Source organism: Phasianus colchicus, chromosome 14, assembly GCF_987193195.1.
Source record: "Phasianus colchicus chromosome 14, bPhaCol1.hap1.1, whole genome shotgun sequence".
Lineage (NCBI taxonomy): Eukaryota > Metazoa > Chordata > Aves > Galliformes > Phasianidae > Phasianus > Phasianus colchicus.
This window is the reverse complement of record NC_143449.1, coordinates 11,310,460-11,331,935: the sequence shown is the minus strand read 5'-3', so window position 1 is coordinate 11,331,935 and position 21,476 is coordinate 11,310,460. Positions and strand designations below refer to the sequence as shown.

Genomic DNA, 21,476 nt, shown 5'->3' with positions numbered 1-21,476 from the left:
GGGATTTCTGAAGGTTCCAACCTAGAATCTTTCTAGTGTGTTGACACTCTAACCTCAATCACAACAGAGCTACAATCATGCTTTTTAGGTGACTACCTGTCAGCCTGCTTACCTACAGGCATACTCACAGCAAACATACACTGGCTGCTTCTGCCTAGCCTTTGTCCTCTCTTCCGTATCTCCTCCTGGTCATCAGGTGAAGCTGATGCTGAATTTGTTATTGGCTGTTGTAAGTGGGCTTAGTGAGTCTGATCTTTACAGGTGTTTTTGCAGTTTTTAAGGACATAGCATTTTAGGGATATAATTGAAATTACTAAACTGCATACAGGGAAATGCTATTCTGCTCATACTCTCATCACTGTATGGCTCCAGAGTATTCGCATTTAAGCGTAGCATGTACTGTGTGTGGAAGCTTACAACTTCTCTTTCCCATTTTGATATACTGTAAAAATACACTCGTTCTCCATGTCATATTCAGCAGGTTGAATGAAAGAATTTCTGCTTTGAAGAGTACATGAAAAGACTGGTCATATCTATCTTGTCCAGGAGCCTTTTTTTTTTTTTTTTTTTTTTTTTTGCAGAATCTTTTACTAAAAAAAAAAGCATATTGGTTCTTAAACTACATAGCTGTTAACGCTACTTACTGCCACCCCAAATAATATATATTGTACATCAATCTCTACTTAGCTTTTTTGTATCTGTTTTGCATTTGTCACTGAGGAAAATTAGAGCTGGGAAAGCAAGTAGCACCTAGTAAAAATGATTTGCCGAGACTGGTGTTAACCATTCCATCTTCTACCTAGTTAGAGATGCAGCTTAATGTATTTTATTTTACTTTTTCCCAAGGCTGGCACAGCATGGAATTATAATAGTTAGGATTGTAGTTTGCCTTTCTTAATTTTTCTCTTTGATAACTAAGGTATTATAAGCAATAAGTTTTTTAATAATCTTTATTGTGCTGCATGTTGGAACAGTAGTTAAATTGAGTGGATTGGGAAGAAGAAACGTTGCAACTATTTCCAAAATAAGGCCATAGTAATGTTGTTTCATATATCTTTAAAGAAAAAATTCCCGTAACATTCTAATATGTTTGGCAAACTCTGTTGGAGCTCAGACCTTATGGAAGCAATGTACATTTTCCATGCCCTGTTAATGTGCTTTCAATAATAACAATGCACATGCTTTCTAAAGGTATATTTATTTTTTGGAATCCAGAAATTCCAGCATTAACCATGCTTCAGAGCCTACTATTGACTGTATTATACGTACCTAATAATTGTAGTAATCAACTATGCTCTGTATGATTATAGCTTACGTGGCACAGTTCCCTTGTTAGCAGACCTGGCCAGCATGTGGTCAGGTCCTGGAGTGCTGGTGGATGTGCTTCCAGCGCTGGCAGCACTGCTCCTGCCATCTTTTGCAGGGCATGGAAGGGAGGGCCAAGGCAGGAAGACTAGAAGTTATGGTCAGGCAAAGAAGCTGATTCCAGGGTTTTTGGATACCAGTGAGAAACTGATTTTGATGGAACAAAGTGTCTGTGAACAAGAGCTGATAAGTGGAATTGAAATGGGTGAGACTGAAAAGCTTGAGTAATGCAAGGAAAAGAAGAGAGTTGAGATAAAGAGTTGCTGACAATTCTTACTACATCACATTGAACTCTTTTTTGAGTCTTTAAAGATTTTAGCATAATTTTTTCTTTAGAGTTTATCAGAGAAAGCAAGTCAATTAACTGTTAGGAAGCTCTATAATTTCTTTTCCTAAAGGCTCGTCCTGCAACTAAAGATGAGGCAAAGATAATATTGTTTTGAGATTACTTCACTTACTTTACAAAGTATGCTTCCATATCAAAGTGAAGCGATGTAAAGCTACCATCTTGAATATTTTCTCTTGTGCTGTAGGAAATCTTAGAATAGGTGGACTATTTGGGTCACAGGATGGTTTGATCACGTTAGAAGTTGTGAAGCAGGAGAACTTGAATCCAAGATCATATATTGATTTCATATAATAATTTAGGGAGGGATGGACATACAAGATCTCTTAGTTCTTCTCTTTATTCAGAGCAGAGCTGGCTTTATAGTTAGGTCAGGGCCTTGTCCACTGAAATGTTGAATACCTACAAGGCTGGAGATTCCAAAACTCCTGTGGACAAACCATTCCAGTACTTAACTGCCATCACTGTAAAACATCTGCTTTCTTTTTTCTCAGTTCTAATCAGAATTTTTCTCGTTGTAACTTGCAACTCTTGCTTCTGTTCCTTTTGCTCTGCACTTTCCTTCCCTCTTCCCTTGCACTGGGGTCTGAAACTGAACACAGTACTCCAGGAAGCAGCCTCATGAAGGCCAAATACAGAGGAATAGTCACTTCCTTTGGATTGCTGGCTATACTCCTGTTCTTAGAATACACCTGTGCTAATTTGACTTGATTGTGGGTCTGTTGCTTTTGTTATAGTTTCTGCTATAATTCATGTTTATTTCTCTTGCAAGACATGGATTGGGAATCGAAGACGGAAGTACCGTTTAATGGGGATTGAGGTCCCACCCCCTAGAGGAGGTCCTGCTGATTTCTCTGATCAATCTGAATTTGTTTCTAAATCAGCACTTAATCCAGGAGAGGAAACTGCTACTGAAGTGGGGGATGATAATGATAGGAATGATGAAGTATCAATCTGCTTATCTGAAGGAAGCTCACAAGGTATTTGAAAATGCAGTTACCACTGTGCATGTGTTTTTAATTTTGTACTGTGTGCATGCTTCGTGTTCTCTGCTGTACGCGTTCAGAAATGTCTGAAAGAGTGTCGTTTTCTATAGACAGTACTATTTGGTCTCTTACCTCTCTCTGTGAATGCTGCCCATGTTTTTATCACAAAGCTTTCAGAAACTTTCTGTCATAAGATTCTTTTTCTGCCAGATTCCCTAGAAGTTAATTAACAAGTTCAGTTTGCTCGTGCAACTGAGAGATGAACGAGAGACAGTACAAATGGATCAGTCTCCTTTCCCCAGGAAGCTGAGTTTTACAAGTGCTCTCTGGTAACTTACCAGTTCTACTCAGCCAACTTGAACATCAGTTCTGTTAGGGTCACATCAACAATTCTTGGCTAAGCAAGCACTGATGCGTGTGAAGCTTCTAGCTTTGAGGTGACCAGAACTGTGCATTTATGGTTTCCACAATAAACTCAAAATGATAAGTTCAGAAAATGAATTAGCTCAAACTCTGTCTTGAACTAAAAGAGCTTCAGACTGTGTCAGAGCACGGCAGAACTTGTGCCATTAAGCTGCCTGAGGTGTGTGTATGTGCGTTGACAGGCAGATACAGATCTGCAGTAAGAATCAAAGTCAGTAGCTGGGGACTGTTCAGGAAGCCTTAGAACTGCATCTACAGGGTGCATGTTTGTTCACAGTGAATTCCATGCTCTGGAGTGATAAGTGTCTGGAACTTAATTCCCTTTTACTGCACCTTACAGAACCATCTGACCACATGGGACAAACCTCTGCCTTCCCCTCCTGTACACTTATGCTCTGGGCCAAGGGCACGAATTGCCACTCTGCTCCTTTCACCAGCTTTGCAGCCTCGACTAATTGCTCCCAGTGCTTCTGATTAGAAGAGATCAATAAAACTGTTGTTGTCTAAGCTGAAAGAAAGTCTGATCAAGCAGCAGTATTTCAGTTTCATATGCCAGACTTGATCTTGTCATTTTGTCTGAACAATTTAAAGGAAAGAACTAGAGAAATGGAGAACTGCTGGGAATAAATCTGAGATAGCTTTGTCATAACCTACTATAAAGAGAATAAGATGATTAAGAAATGGGTCAAATGACTGAAAGCCAAGTGAGATGCAGAATCAGAGTCCATGATTTGCCTGAGGTATGGAAGGCACTGATTTAGTCAGATCTGTTTGAAAGAAAGTGGTGATGGGGGAAGAATCTGAGTTTTCTGCAGCTTAACGTGAAAAATAACACTGTGTGTATTGAATGAGGCTTTCTTATAGCAGAGTGTAGGACTATGAGTAGATGAGTATAGTCAAAGTGTAAGGAAGTACCAGAAATCTGTGGGTTTGCATAGCAACCAGGAGTCTCTCTTCCATTCTACCACAAGAATTGTTTCTGCTGACTTCTACAGTTGAAACCAGTAGGTTTCACTGCTCAGATTCCTAGGAACTTCCTGAAAATAGTCACACCGACCATCATGTACGCTGCACCACCACAGATGTGATTGTTTTAATGTAACTCAGTCCTAATTAACAACAAAACAAACAAACAAAAAACCTCATAACTCTTAGGATATTTTAAATTGCCAAATTAGAGTGAAAGTGTAGGCATTAGCTTTTAAAAAGTACCATGTAAATATTAGAAAAGAAAAAGAAGCCTATAGTCTCCAAAATTAAGCACTTAGATTCCCACGGTGCCTTGTCTTTTTTGAAATTAGTTTGTGTAAATGAATGCAACATGGAGGCCACTGAACTATGCCAGTTTATGTTAGCTGAGAATGAACATTTAAAGATTTTAAAGTGCTGCAGGGAGTTGGATTCACTGGTGGAATGAGGCAAGTGGTGGCTGCAGGCTGCAGAGTGAGGGAGCTCTGGGCTGCTGGGGGGTGTTGGGGTCCCTGTAAGCAGCACAGGGTGGGTGGTGGTCGCTCCCCACCTCATGCTTTTCCCATTTGGAACCACTTGCTTTTGTTTTTGCAGAAATTTTCCTCTGAAGTGCAGCCAGTGGCAGATTATTTTGCATTGTTTCAGATCAATTTAACATTTGTTCAGTTTAGAGAAATTTACTGGCAGAAAACAATAACTCTCTCACTATGGCCTGGCCTGGATACTATCCTTTCTCTGCAAGCGCTGGTAGTCTCCATTTAAATCCTGTTGTTAAATCCTATTACTGCTCTGCGTGCTTGGAGGAGATATGCCTTGTCCCACTGCTGCCCCTCTGCCCCTCTCTCGTGCTGTGGGCATTGGGCTGCGCAGCACCTGCGTGTTTCCATCAGCATTGGCCTCACTGTTAATGCCCTCACTTAAGTCTTACCAGAGCACTCTTGTCTCTGTTTCTTATTTATTTGCTGTTTCTCTAAACTGCTTCCTTCAGGTCTTTGTATTAAATGTGGACAAATAAAGTAAAACTGAGAAACGTACTTAATCACAGGAACGAGAATATCTTATCTTTCTCTAGCAGTAGTCAGGGCTAATGGAATCGTCTTGTGCTGAGATCTAAGGATAAGACTTGCTCTGTTTTCAGGCATGTACTTTGCTTGTACACAGGGCAGGCCAAGCCTAGATCTATTAGGAATAAATAGTTTGCCATACAAGAAGGAAATAATCTACTTGGTCACTGTTCTGTTCAAAAGTAGGCAGTGCCTGCAAGTAGGAGGATTCTGATATGTACCCTATAATTACAGGGCATGCTGGACTTTTCATGTATTAATTCCTTAAAAAAATGTTCTGGGCACCTCTGACGTGTGAAACACTTCATCATCTTTGAATATTCCAACCTGAACCTAAAACTAGGAACGTTTTGGTACGTGGCAAGAGAGTAACTGATATTTTTTCTGCCTTTTCAACTAGCAATTGGCATGACTTTGGCCTGAGATGCTTGTGGTACAGTGTCTTGTTTAATGAGACATAGGTATTATTTTTTGCTTAGCTTCTGATAATGATTTTCATTTTTTGTATCTAGTAGATGTGACGTATTTAGTCATAGGGGCAACTAATATTCCTTAAGCATAAAATTTGAATGAAATCTGAAAAACTCGTTTATTTTTTTGCAGAAGAAACAAATGAAGCTCTTCAAAATGAAGAAATTCATCACAAAGATGATGAGCGGAATCCAGTATCTGCTGATAATGTGGTATATACACCTGTCCTTTTCCACTGATATGACTTTCTTAATGTCTAATGTTGAAGTTGCTGTCCGACATCATGTTTTTCACTAGGTAAAAACTTCACTTGAGTTCTGGGGGTGTCTTTTCATATTGTTGGAGTGCTGAAAGAAACAGTACTAAAAGTACCAGAGGAGACAATTATGCACATTCAGTAGAAACTGAATACTGGACATTTTTTCCATACTGTAACAGTCCAGTGGTCTTTTCCTGTAGTGCAAGGTGCAATGTTTGGGTAGTGCTCTGTTATACCTACTATATTAAAACAGTAAGAATTAGAAAAAAATTGAAAAATTTCGGTAGCTTTAAGGAAGTCAGGTATTGTTAGTGCTTCCTCTTTGTACCTTGCCCTCAATCTGGGAGATCAGTCCATTCCCTTAATCTCAATAGGACATTATTTAGATGATCATTGTTTTCTCAATTGCATTCACTTTAAGTCAAACACAGTTGTTCTTGCTTTTCTTAGTTGACTGCATTGAGACAAGGAAGGAAAGACAGAGGGAGGAGTCATGGCAAATAATGCAATATGTCCCTTTGTTTAGCCTGCCTTCTCTCAGATTAGAAGAAAGGAGAGGAGGAAGAAGAGAGAAGACCCCAAGTGGTAGGGTGATTTATATCTTAAAAAGTTATCTGGAGAATGAACAGGTCCCAGTTACAGCCATTGCAGCCAGAGGCTACAGCTCTGATTTCACATTTGTTTTTATGTTAATCACACAGAAGCTGAGATGGGCTGATGAACAGGAGATTCTTTTTCCTCTACATGTGTATATATGTAGAGAAGAGAACATTTTTTGTTTTTTTTTCTTTTGTTAGTATATGGTCAGCTTTTGGATAAAATAAATCCCAGGCTGTATGTTCTGTAGCTTGTCTGAATAGAAGCAGCTCCTTTTTCCCCTTTCTGTTTACCATAGCAGCCTGCTATGACCTTAGATATAATCACTCAGGCTGACGTTTTTGCCATGGAGATGCAGAATATAAAATGACAAAGGTAAAAGGTTTGCAAAGGGGATGTCCAAGAGCCTCAGTTCTCCACCTAAACTCCAGCATTATATAATTTGATAAGTGGGAAGGGGGGGAGGCAAAAATGACTTTTTTTTTCATGGTCTGTTTTGTTAGCACTGTAACAGTTCTTAAAATGTGTGCTGTTGCACTTGCACTTGGACTTTGCATAACACTTTTTCTTATTTGAAATTTGGATCTATTCCTTCCCCTGCTATATTAAAATGTATAATTATAAGAAAGATAGTGTGAATGACTGACATTTATTTAGAAATTTTTTCCTCAAAAATATTTTCCTCTGACCCCCAAAATATGTAGATCACAGTGTTGCTCAATGTATGATGCAGCAGCAAATCTTTGTGATACTAAGCCTTTGAAGTGCTATCACTTCAGCTGGGTTGTCAGACACTGAAGGACAGAAAATGTAGTTTCCCCTCCGTCCCTGTGACACGTGCTTGTGGGGTAGTGAGAGTGATAACCAGTCCTTATGGGTTGCTCACGGGGGATTAGAAGGAAGCTTCCAATGGCTGCTCTGCAGGCGGGAAGAAGGCACACACGCAAGCTGTAGTGTAGAAACCTCCTCTAATATAACAGCTTGAGAACTAACCATTAGAATCTATTGTGTCAGTTGCCTACGCTGTATTACATAGTGTACTAAACAGTGGAATAAAACCACTTTGACCTATTATATGCAGTCTCTGTTATATGCTTTCAAATGCCAAAATAGTGAGAAATAGTAAAACCAACCAAACAAAACAGCTAAAACATCCTTTTCTTACCTGACCACTGCTTCCCTCTCAAAAGTAGAGAGAAATTTCTGGTTTTATCAAGTTATCCTTCTGAATTCGTGGGTAGAAGTGCCAGTCTCTTATCATTGTCTAATTCAAAATCATTCCAGCTTTGAGATCTGATTTAGATGTGAATTAAAAAAATGTCATAAGTTTATTAAAGACATGTAATTTCTATAGGAGAAAATACAGAATTTATGTTTTGAGTTGATTTTTTCATGTAAGAAGGCTTTCTGTGGGGAAGAAAAACAGTGTGTGGAAGTTAATATAGTTAAAATTTGTGATATGATTATATGGTATTTCTAAGTCTTAAGCAGCGTTAAAGTTGACCTTAAACACTTAACTTTAGATGGCTTATGAAACTCAGTATAAAAAAATTCCAAGAATTATTATGATTTAAGAGGAAAATGTCAATGTGTATGGAATTAGAGCTGTCTTCATATGCATTTTAGAGCATTTGACTTGCACTATGACCAAAGTAGGCCAAAGGACCTCCTCAGTTCCTTAGGCGAGAAGTAGGTCAGTTTGGACTTGCCTGTCACTTGCTGTAATGTCTTTTTTGTTCCAGAGGAGTAAACTGAGATAATCTTTGCTCTCTAGGAAGTCTTCAATGAGCAGCTTATGGAATAAAATGCAGGCTTTTGTGGGCTGTAATGAGATGCAGTGTGTGATTTAATGCCAAAAGCATGGTGACATGTAAACAGCCTGAGTCACCACAGCAGCAGCTCTTGAGCATAGTTTCAATTCGGTTTCCTCCTGGATCCTATTGCTGAGGTGCATGATTGCCATCTAATGGGTGCTCCACACTTCCAAATTGTTCTCAAGCAAGCACCAGGTCCTCTTACCCTTACTCTGTCATGTCAGTCTGAGATAGGATTGTTTGTCTGATGTACACATTTGCATATTTGGGATGAACCATTTACTTCTGTTTCAGAAAATAGAAATTATAGATGATGAAGAAAGTGATATGATAAGTAATTCTGAAGTGGATCAAATGAGTTCTCTTTTGGATTACAAGGTGAGTAATTCAGACTATGAAATGTTAAGCAGGATAGTCCTTCACAGAACGTTCTGACAGGTCTATCTGTGAGGAATTCAGCAAAGGCAGGTGAGAGCCTGGAACTCCTCTGTTCTTACCAGGAAGTCACAGTGCCACATGTCATCCCTTCAGTCATCCCACTTCAAGAAAGTTTACCCATATTTCAGCGCAGAGGGAAGCAGGAAAAATTCCGTTTCTACAGAGGAGCTGTGTTACTCTAATTGTAGCCATCTGCAGCTCCCACCATGTGTCCCAAGACGAATTTACGTAGTATCTAAAACAAAACTTCATCGTTCTGTGCCAGAATTGTTCTTTGGAATGCTACAGCATGATTTAAAATGCAGCATGATGCTGCCAGCTCTGGAAAGGGATGTAACAGCTGAACTCTTCTAATAAAATGGAGGAACTGAGGAATAAATCATTCTAACAATGTAGCACAGAACTTGTCTGTAAGCGGTAGTTGTGGTTTGGAGGAAAATCAGTTGGATATCTGACAGCTGCTGTCTTCTCCGAAATGGCAAAGGTAATATTTGTTACAGCTCTCATACAAGTTGCCACAGCTCTTTATTGTGTACTGAGCACACTTCTATGTAAGCAGCTAATTTTTTTAGTTAGAAACAGGTATGCTCTTCTAATGATAATCCATTACCAAAATAACGAATAGATCATCTGTTCGGAACAAAAATTACTCCCTCAAGCAGTATTTTCCTGGTAAGGGCAGTACAGAATGAATATGGATAGGGAATGACCTTTTCATAATGTCACCTGTCACCAAACTGAAAGGCTTGTTGTGACAGCGTGCCCTACAGAGTCTTGTTTGTTGCTTTGTTGTTTGACATTAGTGATTAGTCTTTCTGGCTATGTCTTTTGTGCATAAATCTGAATTCCATCTCCGGCTGGCCAAAATCCACTGCTACATAAGCATCTTGTAAGTTTCCATCTAGAAGAAATACATTAAGCTGATTTTCTTATGTAAGCCCCCAAATTGAAGTTTGCTTATGTAACTATTTGCTGCCATCAAAACCAGCCAGCAAGGAATGTTTTATGTGTACCGCTGCCAACCTAATTAGTCATGTGGCTGCCTAATAAGGGTGGTGCTTTTTTTTTTTTAATTCTCTCTGTTATTTATTTTCAAAAGGGAATATTCTGCTACATTATCTGATCTTCTGTCCAAAAACTCTTAATTATTTTATTGGAACATGAAACCTATATAAAATGGCTTCGTACTAGAATCTCATATCTAGATTACCATAACAAATTTGCACATGTACTTCTTAAGGCATTCACAGGAAGTTTTTCCCTTTTCCCCTTCTTTCTTCCAGTTATGTACTCTATAGCAGGGGTTTAGGCTTACAGGAAAGCTAGACTGTGAATTACAGGTGAGGTCTTGTGCAACAGGATGTGTAGTAGGTAAGAACACAGTTTTGTTATGGAACAATCTTCATAAAACTTCAGCTTAGAATTTACTCAGGGTTGTCTGTATTAAATTGTTATCTTCCATTTTCTTGTCTTTGATATCCCCTGGTAAACACAGCACTTGCCATGAAGTCTCTATGAACCTACATGCTTACTTTGTGTGTGTCATGTATAATCTTAATTCTATCCAGTAATAATTTTAATGGGAATTTTTATCATTATTATCGTACAGAGGCTGTGCATTTGGTGCCACTATGCAGATATCTTTTGCAATAATGCACAATGATTTTGTTTCTTAAAAGTGAACTGCATATTTAGGTTATGTGAATCTTTCCAAAGGTTAATAACTAGAGAAGATTAATTTTAGTTGATCAGTAGATAGATTTAGTGTTTGGATCTTACATACCAATCAGTTGGTAAGTTTAAGGGAGAAGAGCTACTTGAAATAAACTGAAGTATGTATCAGTCTAAATTTTTAATGGAGGTGTTTGTTATTTCTGTATTACGGAAGTGATTTGCAGGTACAGTGACATACATTTATACACAGCTTGGAAAAAGCTTCCAACTCCAACAGTTCTGTGACTCTATGAAATGTCTCTTTATTCACTGTATAGATTACTAATATTTCTCTATTCTTATAAATACATTCTTATTTATTCATTAACCTCAGAGATCCTGGGGGGTTGATAGGCTTCTGCTCTGCAACACATGGCAAATTTGGCTGTTGTAAGGATGCTGTGTCTTAATTTTGGTAACTTCGATGAATCCTCAAGTTAGTTTCCCTGCCTTAATGTCAGACTTACTGCTGTAGTAATGGAAGTGAGTTGTTGCTCCGTGTCACAGGTCAGTCTGCCTTTTCAAGATCATCTCTTCTGGGAAGAGACCTAGGCTCCATTTTTCTTTATTTTAAAATGGAAATGCTTCCTTTAAGTTTATGTACTTAGGCTTAATCATTAATTCTTTAATGATAGGAATTTTGAAATTCCCTGTCTGTGTGGAACCTGTTTGGCCATTCCAGTCCTCTTTTGGAGGAGAATGAGAAAGCAGATGGCACGTGTTTGTAGGTTTCGAGCGATGCTCCTGGTAGAACCTCTGTATCCAATGTCTATGTGCTATGTTCAAGATTTCTACAATTGTCGAGTTTTTTTACTTAGTACTGGCTTTGGCAGGAATCATAACATGCTGTTTTACTTATTTACACGAAAAAACTTTGAAGTACTAGTATGTATTAAAGTGGTGCAGTACAATTTATTCCTTGCAAAACTATATGCAATTTTCCCCCTCAGAATGAAGAAGTCAGATTCATTGAAAATGAGTTGGAGAATCACAAACAGAAGTATTTTGAACTGCAGACGTTTACACGGAGTTTGATACTTGCTATTAAATCAGATGATAAGGAACAGCAGCAGGTGAGTGTCAAAGTAGATTTTAATAACAGGGGTACGTGTCGTGTTGTGTTCTGTCATCTCCTTACTTTTATTCTGCAGAGCCCAGAAGCTCAAATTATGATTAGGGACAGCAATGTGCAGAACGTCTTTCAAAGAAAAGTTGAAAGTTAAATAAAAGATCTCACAATTTAGATGAGCAATGACATTAAAAAGTGTTACTTTCACCAAAGGGCAAGCAGTGCAACAGCATGCACTGAGCAAGTTGGATTTGTCTGTTGCGAGGTCCAAGGTGGGTATAGGAAAAAAAGCCAGGCTTCAGTTTTACCATGTTGCATTTAATGCATAGCATTTCCTTGAGAACTTTGTCAGATCGTGTCTTGTATCTGGGTTTTTTTTGGACAGATTTTGTTGCCTCTTTTTTCCTTTCACCTTTAGAGTCTGCAGTATTTCAGGTGTAAAAATAGAAACTATAACTTGCTAAAAAAGAACTTAGAACACTTTTAATTCTGAAACAAATTTTGGCTTCTAGTTTTTTCATAATTTTTTCATAAAACCATGTGAACTAAGTTTTAAAAAAAGTGAACTCGAATATTTAGAGATACATAACGTAACTGCAATGATTCTGTGTGCAGCATCTGGTTCTTTCTAATGCACATTCTCTGTGTAGCACAACTGTAGATACAGTGAAGCTTCTGCGTGTTCACAGTGACCGAATGAAGAAATGGATGTAGGTCATTTGATCTCATCCGGTCTGGGGAAGAATGTTTTGAGTTGCTTCCAGAATAACTGAAAGACCCTGTGGGACTGTTGGTCAGAGGTGCATCATCTTGGTCAACGTTTTTCTTCTCAATATCTATCAGTACTGATCTGTGGGAGTTTTGTTTGTCTATCCAGTCTATCCAGTGTGAACATTGACCAAAAAGCTCAGCAAAGTGTTGTTGTTTTGTTGTGTTCTTTTTGTTTTTTAACTTCAATTGCTGATACAAAAGCTAAACCTAATACCACGTTGTAATACTTCTTTTAATTATAGGCACTGCTCTCAGACTTACCTCCTGAATTAGAAGAAATGGATTTCAATCACACATCACCAGAGCCTGATGATACCTCATTCAGCTTGTCGTCTTTATCGGAGAAAAATGCCTCGGACAGTTTGTGATTTTACTTCATTTTTTTTAATTATTTCTAATTGACAGAAAGAAACCTCACATAATGTGTAAGTTTCAAGAGAACAACATTTTGCTATACGGTGTTCTTCAACCCAAAAAGGAAAGCCCAAGTTGAAGTAGACCTCCCTGAAGAATGACTGTAGTACATAATGGCTGCAGTTTGCAATGTCAAGAAATTTTGAGTGTTGTTTTTGCTAAATGAAAAAACTGTGTGAGGAAATGTTTCACTTTTAGCAGTTTGGCCTTGATTAGGATAACTTCTGACTTTCCAGAATAACACTTGCTCTGTAGCAAAGACTTTTTGAGCAGGGATCCAAGAGTGGAAAACAAATGTCCTGTTACACAAACAGCCAGTTTTTCAGAGTTGCTTGCTCACTATTCCTGGTTTTAATTTTTTCCTCATTTTGACTCAGGTAGGTGGACTAAAAATTGAGAATCCAAATAGAATAATGAGCTTTTTTGAGTTGTGCTTGAACTCTTTGCAAGTCTGAAATTAAACTAAAGTGTTTTCCATCACATGACTTCAGATTGTTTAATCGTAACATTTTGTGACCAAAAGAGTTGAAAACACTTTAAAAGGCTAACTGAATAATTCAAATCATCACTAACCTGTTGATGTACAGAATAACTGTAAGCAATCCGCCCATGAGATCATCTGGTAGCACTGTGTGACTTTTTCTGATGCTCTCACAACAGCAGTGGGTTAGACAGGTTTGCACGGGATTTTATGATTCTATGAATGTAGTTTCTTTTTTTATTTGTTGAGGTGTAGTGCTGAAGTTCTTTGTTGTTTTAAGTACCACTTATATACTTCTAACAAACCTTACTCCCTTTTATCAAGATGCTCTCTTAAATCCATTATGCCCTGAAAGGCTTTTAAGTGTTTAGAATTGAGCGTTAAAGACTTTCTACATGTGACCTGGTTTTGAAGTAGCCTTGTCTGACAAGTTTGTTGGCACTACCATGTCACAGTTGCCATTTTTAAACTATGAGCTTGATTGCAGGCAGTGGCTGAAATGAGTTTCTGCTTTCCCAGCTGTTGGTCACATTGAATCCCTTTTCTCGTCTGAATTAATGGATGTGCAGACACATTCAGATGAATTTAATAGGGTTTGTAAGTGTGTGCCCATGTTACTAATGCTCTATATCTTCTAATCTGTATATTCCTCAACAAGCAATTTTCAAAACCTACTTTCACAGTTTGTTAAAAAGCCTGATCTTTCAATTTTACACTGAGTAATAATACAGTCCGGTTGAGTCTCTGTTCATGCAGTGCAGTAAGTAATCCCATTGATTTCCATGTAGGTCCTAGGTGAGGCTCAGAAAATTCAGGAGTGGTGGCACGTAGGAGATGACCCCAAACATTTTTTTCTTTAATACTGGGATTAACTCACTAATGATTTCAGGTTTTCTCCGTCTGGTCCTCCCTAATCACTCCTGCAGGTTTGTATTCTTAGGATCTGTGCTGAGCTCTGTTCTGCCATCTTTTTTTTTTTTTTTCTGTGTTGTACTTGGGCGTGAGGGATTTTTAACAATATTGCTAAGTGCCAGTTGCATAAAGGTTTAAAAAAAAAAAACATTTCACAGTTCTGAAATTCTGACTACCATATAATTCAGTTAGCATTTAGTCCTCAAAAAACCTCTTACAGAGTAACCCCACAAAAGGAAGCTGTTAGGCCTGCACTTGAGTTAAGATATTAACTCAATAATAGTATCCCAGGAGTGAGAGAGAGAAGGCACTGTGTAAGCAGTGTGTAAGCTGTGGCTTGCTCACACGCTCACTGCCTCCACTAAAGTATCACACCCTGGCTGGGAGGTGAATGCTGATATCCTTACTCAAAGGAGGAGCATTATTTCATGCTGCTGAAATGACCACCGGTTTAAAAGTAATTAAGGTTTGTTAGCAAAGTTCACAGCTCTAGCCTTCAAATGTAAGAAGGAGTTCAACTGTAATTCTGCTCACTCTGGAAAAAAATCTTTTATAAAGGGTTTTCTATACTGAGTTAACAATACTCTGATACTGTTCTCTCTAGATAGGAAACTTGTGCCACTGACAATGAAACCTCTGTGAGCTTTGCTAAAATTAAAATAAATAAATAAAGAAAAGTTATTTACCACTATTTGGACCCTATTTTCCTGCTGCTTTTGCTTGAATTCCCAATGCAAAGGGCAGGATAGACTTGATTTCACAGTCAGTTAAATTATCCACTTTTCTAGAAGAAAATTTTAATTGATAATATCTCATATTTGCTCTGTCTTGCTTTTATTTGATGTGCCCAACAAATTGAAGGAATTACTTTTGAATGAACTACTGTCAGATTCAAGCTCTTATGGAAGTCCCCTTGCTAAAGGGACTGGAATTGCTGTTAAGGAAGTGCAGCTAGAAATCTGGCTGCAGTCAGCACCCACACTGTGCCTCTGGGCATGTTGTTCTTTGGTCCCCTTCTTCTGTATAGTGACAAGCCAAAACATAGTACAGTAGTCCTGTTTTCATACCCTGAAACATTTGGCAATATTACAGCAATTCAGAAAGAAGGTGTGTAAATGATATTCCTCTATAACAAAATAGCATACAGGGGATAATACTGTACAGCGCTTTGTTCAGGTTTTTTTTTCAATATCAGTGTATATTTCCTGTCATAGGTAAAACAAAAATCTTAATGATATACTACCACTGCTGTTGTTTTTTTATTTTATATTGCAGCAACAATAGTTTTGCAGTACAGTGGTTGGAAAGCTACACGTTTGCTTGGACGTTCTGTAACATAAAACATAATGATCCCTGAGAATTACAGACAGTACATATCTAAGTCTTGCAGATCAGACTAGCAGCACGCATGCTTTATGGCTTTGTGATTTAGGGTTTTTTTTTCTTTGCCTGTGTCCCTGACAGACAATTTTCTACACAAATGTGCTGCTCAAATTATGTCCAAATCCAGATATCCTGCATCTTAGAACAGTGTGAGGGAGTTTGGCATTGTTGCCATCCATTTTCCTGGCCAACTTTGTCTTAGCAGCTGTGCTGGCAAGCATCAAATTCTAGTACAGGGTCACCAGGGTACTCATTTCTGCTCTGAAGGTGCTTTAGAAGATGGAAAATTATAGGTGATAGCTGTCTGGCCCAGGACTTGCTTAGGGTTTTGGTTTGTGTTTACCGCCTCTGATCAGTGGATGACCACAGAACACACATTTGTATAGACTGTACATGACAGAGAAAGCTAATATTGTGTTGTGTCATGATGAAAGAAAGAAGCCTTCCTTTACTATCTCACTGATACTGACAACAGCAGACGTGCCATGTATTGATGTACTCATCGTCTTTCTGCTAAGGCTCTCATTTGCTTTGTCCATGGAAGATGACTTTGCAGGTGTTCTTTATTCCTAATGCATCTGGAGGAATATGAATGATTAAGTATGTCTTTCTGAAGAAAGCAAAGTGGAAGAAGGTAGTTCAGAACAGGCACTTAGAAACAGGACGCTTTCCCTTCCTTAGGGAGCACTGAAATTCTTTGATGCTAGCAAGCTTGCTTGTACTTCAGAAAGCTGTTTCCTGAAGCTATGCCTCTTTTCATTTCCCTGCAGATGATGCTTCTGTCAAGTCTTTAGATCTGGCAGGAGTGAGTAATAGTAAATATTCTAATGGGTAAATTTTGGCAGATTTAAAAGTACGTGAACAGATGTACTATACAAGTGTCAATTTTCTTCAGTACTTAGTCCTTGAAGCAACACTGCACTTTAATCTTTCCAAGAATTTCTTTTTTGCGAAGGCAATAAAAAGTCTGAAAATGACAAGCAGATCATGGACTTTGCAGTCTTTGAGGAAAAGGAATGTATTAACTTACAACTTCATCTTCTAACCTCGGGAAGCACCTCATCAGGTCTGCTCACCAAACAGAGGCAGCAATATCTAATGTTGTTGATACAGAGTTGAAATGATAGGACAAATCAACCATATCATGAGCATCTTTATTATAGAAATTATGCTCAGAATTCATCAGCTGTCTGATTTGGGGTCTGTAGCACTGCCCTGTCAGTGATGTTGAAGATGATAATGCACAGCACTAACTTTTCCAGAGGTACTGTAGTCGTAGCTGACTGTTGGTCTCAGGATAGTGATAGAAGATATGCATAAATGGAATAGCACACAGAATATCTGAACCATGAAGAATGAGCAATTTGCAATGTTGCAACCAAAAGCTTAATTTACTACCTCCAGTCCTGCTGCCCAGATCCTTCGGATCAGCTGGGAACTACGAGGCTGCTTTATGTACTGGGGGGACTGGCAGCTGCCTGACGTTCAGCCTTCATTTCAGGACTCTGCCTTTTCTGCCCCAAATCATCCTAACACTTAATATGTTGATCACTTGTCAGATGCCTGGCCAAAGACAAGATGGTTATTAAGGAAAGCTGTTTTATGGTGTAATTAATCTTTTAGCACATTGGCCAAGTGTTGAAAGTTGTGAGCAAAACCAAACAAGTGGTACCACGAAGCGTTTTCAGTGATAGAATAGGGTTCTACTCTTGGCTAAGGAGTGTTTGTCTGTGTAAGATGGTCGCTGACACAGTGGTCAGAAGACAGCAGATGTAAAAGGGCAGAATCAGAAGCTCGGGCTTAGTGGTGGTGGGTGTTGTTTGTAGACAAAAAAGCATTCATTCTCAATAAAAGATGCTTAAGAATGTCTCTGTGAGGAAAACAGTTTCAGGTCAGAGCTTTGGTTATGGTGAACGTTTTACTGTGTTACTGAATGAAGTAAATCTTTTCCAGTTCTGTATTTCATTTTAAACACGCTACCTCTGAAACGTAACACCACCTTTAAAACCACACAGAAAATGTGAATTAAAGAATAAAATAAAAAAGCTTTTATAGGCAATAAATTATTTCCAACACATCCTCCAATTTTGTGCCTGTTTTTTAGTTGTGTGAAACATTCAGTTTGTTTTTTGTTCTGGTACTATTTCATGTATTTGTCTCAACCTATGGACAGGGAAATAATGAAGATGTGATATTTGGGAAAGAAAGATTAGCATATGTTAATGGTAGTGAATATTTCTATTGATGCTCAAGGATGGTACAGTAAATTTTTGCAGTTTTTGGTACTGCTATTATAAGAAATGAATATTATGCTTAGAAATAGTCTGGTACCAAATGACTGATGCGATGTTTCTTAATGCCCCATAGATGAATTGGTCGGAGGGATTGGTTGGATAGTGAGTCTCAGCAATGTGTTGAAAAGGGATAGGATTTTACTTTTTCTGAGGTACAACATCTTGAAAGAACGCTCTCATATTTTAGTTTCTGGTATCTTCATTTTCTTTTTTTTTTTTTTATAGCCATATGTATAAAAACCTATAGGAACAATTTTGATTTGCTTGTAAGCAAGCGTGACATTAAAATGAGTCGGGCAAGCTACAGCTCCCATGTAAACGCAGACCATTTTTGGGTAGCAAAATGTAATTTAAAAAGAAACAAGTCCCTGTCATTTCCCCCACGTCTGTCTGTGTCTATGAAAGATGTGTGGGAGGCAGTGGAACCAACGCACCCTTGGAGCCGTGGCTGTGGGCAGGGAGCTGCAGGCGCCAGGGCAGCCGTGGGGCTGCGGCAGAGGCCTGGGGGGCTGCGAGTGAACAAAGTAAATGGAGATGTTCCCACACCTCGGACAACACGAGCTTCTGCATTGTCTCAGATTTTGTGAAGTACAGCATATGAAATCGTGGCAGAATCAGCTGAATTGTGTGTGGGAAAAATATTGCTCTCTAGTGGGAATGGCACCATGTGTATGAGTTCTAGAATTACTGGGTGCCTGTGTGTGCAGAGTTACAGTGTGCACGGATAGAGCAAATGCGGTAATGTTAGCACCTGCCATTCATACAGAAATACTTGTTTGAGCTCATTTGTGTAAGTTTTACTGCATTGATTTCATAGTTCTGTACATCTGCATAAATGCAGATTATAGTCCAACTGCAAAACTGGTAACGGTTAGGATTGGAAATTAGTTAAAAAGTCCTCAGTAACGATACGTGTAAGTGATCTTGGCATATAAACGAACAGCTGTATTTATGAAGGCGTAGTGACTCTTCTGCCACGATAATTTCTGTTTTAATTTCACAAGAGCTATTAGTTTGATTTAATTTTTCTTTGGAAAGTTTAAACATTAATCTGTACCTTCCATGTTTTCATTAGCCAACAGAAAGCAATGTTAAAACAAGGATGATTTCCTTCTGGGCCGATCTGCCAAGGCGTGCAACCCGAGTGGCTCAATGAATCTCTGTGACATGTCAGTATTTATATTGCATTTCTATTATTTGTATCAGTATGTGTAGCAAAGAAAACTACTATAAATCTTGACCTGATGTACCTCCACTGTAGTCCAGGACGTTTGATCTTGGCTTATTTGAGAGATGGATGCCTAGTGATCCCATGCATTTATATTGATTTTTTCATGTTGTTGTTCTGTATATATAAGGGTATTTATAGTTCTGTATTAACAGAGATGCTCATTTCCTTCTTCAGAAGCCTGCTCAGCTATTTTTATATAAAATGTTGGTCTTTGCCTTAATTTTTTTTTGTGAAAGTTGTGCCATAGATATTTTAACTTATCCACGGATTTTGCTTTGAAGTGTCTTCGGTTAATTATTTTTTTCCTAAAAGTTTCCTAAATTGTTTTCTCCTCCAAGTGTACGATGAGACTTTTTTCTTCTTAATTTTGATTTTGTTCTATTTTGAAAGATAGCCCTGTGTGCATGCTTCGGTTAGAGCCAGCTTCTCCTCCGTAGCTTATTGTTTCTAGTTAGAAATCCTTTCACTGAAAAAGAAAGAAATGAAGTAATGCTTGTACAAATGTATCTATAGTGCCCAGACGGTCAGAGCAAAGGGCTATTTAGCGTTGGTAACTTTGTCTACTAGACTCAAGGATATTTTTCTACATCTGTCAAGTTTGGGACTATGGCAAAATGAAATAAAGGTGAACTGACTCCTTTTCCTACACGACGTTCTCTGTTTGTGTGTTTGTCACCTTAACCCCCACCTGTGTAAAGCTGGACGCTGTTATTCCTGGCACCTCCTTCCTCAGCAACATCTGTGTGCGCAGCTCCGCGTTGTGACGGCGAGGACCCGAAAAGGCACCAATAAATGATTTTGCACTTCTGTGGTAAGATTCTGTTTGCAGGCATCGGTTGCAAGTAAGTAAGCGACTTCTTACTAAGTAAGAACTTGCTCTACTGAGGTTTGTGTTGCTTTTTCAAACAGCATCAGAGCAGGGGCACTTCTGTAGCTCAGCGACTGCTGCAGGCGACAGGAACTTGGCAGACTAAAGCCGCGTCAGTTCCCTGCTTGGAGCTGAGTCTTACTTGGGATAGCTGCAAGTTCAACAGAGATGTGCAGTCAGTAGCTGCGTACCGTGCTAGGTGGCAAAAGGTTATATGTAGTATATTTTAAAATGATTTTCCGCTGCTCTCGCAGTCTTCTGTGTTTATAAGAACAGCTTAGAAAGCAGGACGACGACAGAACCTGTTCGGCTGCAAGCCCGCAGGTGGGAGCCGTGCTTAGCAGCCGGCTCGGCTTGTCTCAGCAGTGCTGCCAGGTGGCAGCAGAGCTCCGGCCGGCTGCGCTCTATGGGCGCACGCGTGCTCACCTCAGTTTTCTTCCTGTAAACTTCAGTTCTGTATAAACACGATTACCAACAAAATCTATGTAAATGAACACTAAAAATTCTGAATCTTTTAGAGCCGACTGAATTCATCCATAAACGTGGCACTAAGACCCAATCCGACCTCACGTGCCCGGCCTTTGGGAGGACACAACTCCGCATAGAAAACGGCAAACACAGCGTTGGTGCAGAGGTGCCGTGCCGCGCGTTTCTGTGACGCCGGTGTGCAGTTATGGGTTGTGTGGGAGGATGAGGAGCAGATTCTGAAAGTCAGAAAAGCAGACAAATGAAAAGGAGGAAAATTCGTCTGACAATAAAGGGTTCGTGGGTGACACTGAAATTGGATTTATGTATGTATTTATTTATTTTATTAGAAGGTGGGAAATGAAACTGGACCCGGGGATGCCGGCTGTGGTTGTATTGCCACCTGGTGGCAGAAAACTCCCAGTAACGGGAAAAATGCCTTCAGCTGTTCCGTTTCACAACGCTTTTCATTTAAACAGTAAATAAATGCTCGATTCCTCAGTTTAATAGTGCTTTCAGAAACCAGGAGACTGAGGTCAGATAGCGGGTAGCCTCACCCCTGTGCTATTCCTGCCTGGCAGCTCTGCTCTGCAACGCGGGTCTGCGTGTCGTAGAGAAAAGGGTTTGGTGGGCAGTGCTGGATCTTCAGGTTTTGCTGCTTCTAATTTTTCACAAGGACCAGTAGCAGTTCAGCAGTGTGTTAAAATAACCAGAACAGTCCTACTTCACATTCTGAAATCCAGTGCTGTGCAGAAGTAGCAAGTGAATGGGATTTTCAGGGTACTGTCTGAAGAGTCTTGATACTAATATTTATACAAAGCCGAGAAACAAAGAGCAGCTTTTGTGTGTATCAGGTGAGCCACGTTTCCTGGATCTGTTCAAACCTGAAAGAAACACTTCTCAGAAATTAAAATGAAGCATCCAGGGACTTGCAATATGATGCTGAGCCCTCCAGCTATTCTGTATTCTTTCCTGTCTGAACATTGTGTTTCTACGTGAAATACCTGCAAAGGAAATGTGATCATAAAGAAGGTACAATATTGTCTGCAGCCATCTGAAGAATCTCTGTGTGTTGTATGGGTACAACAAACTGGCTGAAACCAAGAAAAAGGTCTGGGAAACTTGTGTAAATGCTGGCCTTCA

The 21,476-nt window shown here is 39.1% G+C and overlaps 1 protein-coding gene across 7 annotated transcripts in view; it reads left to right on the top strand.

Moving 5' to 3' along the window:
* Positions 1-20,651, top strand: part of HDX (highly divergent homeobox) — a 43,670-nt gene extending 23,019 nt beyond the window's left edge. For 5 of the 7 annotated variants that reach the window (XM_031594317.2, XM_031594316.2, XM_090150254.1 and 2 more), the window contains 5 exons: positions 2,484-2,691; positions 5,757-5,836; positions 8,589-8,672; positions 11,396-11,518; positions 12,528-20,651. In XM_031594317.2, the coding sequence (XP_031450177.2) occupies positions 2,484-2,691; positions 5,757-5,836; positions 8,589-8,672; positions 11,396-11,518; positions 12,528-12,653 (621 nt within the window). In that variant the 3' untranslated portion in view covers positions 12,654-20,651. The other 2 variants (XM_090150256.1, XM_090150257.1) reach the window with 2 other exon arrangements.
* The last annotated feature ends 825 nt before the right edge of the window (positions 20,652-21,476 follow it).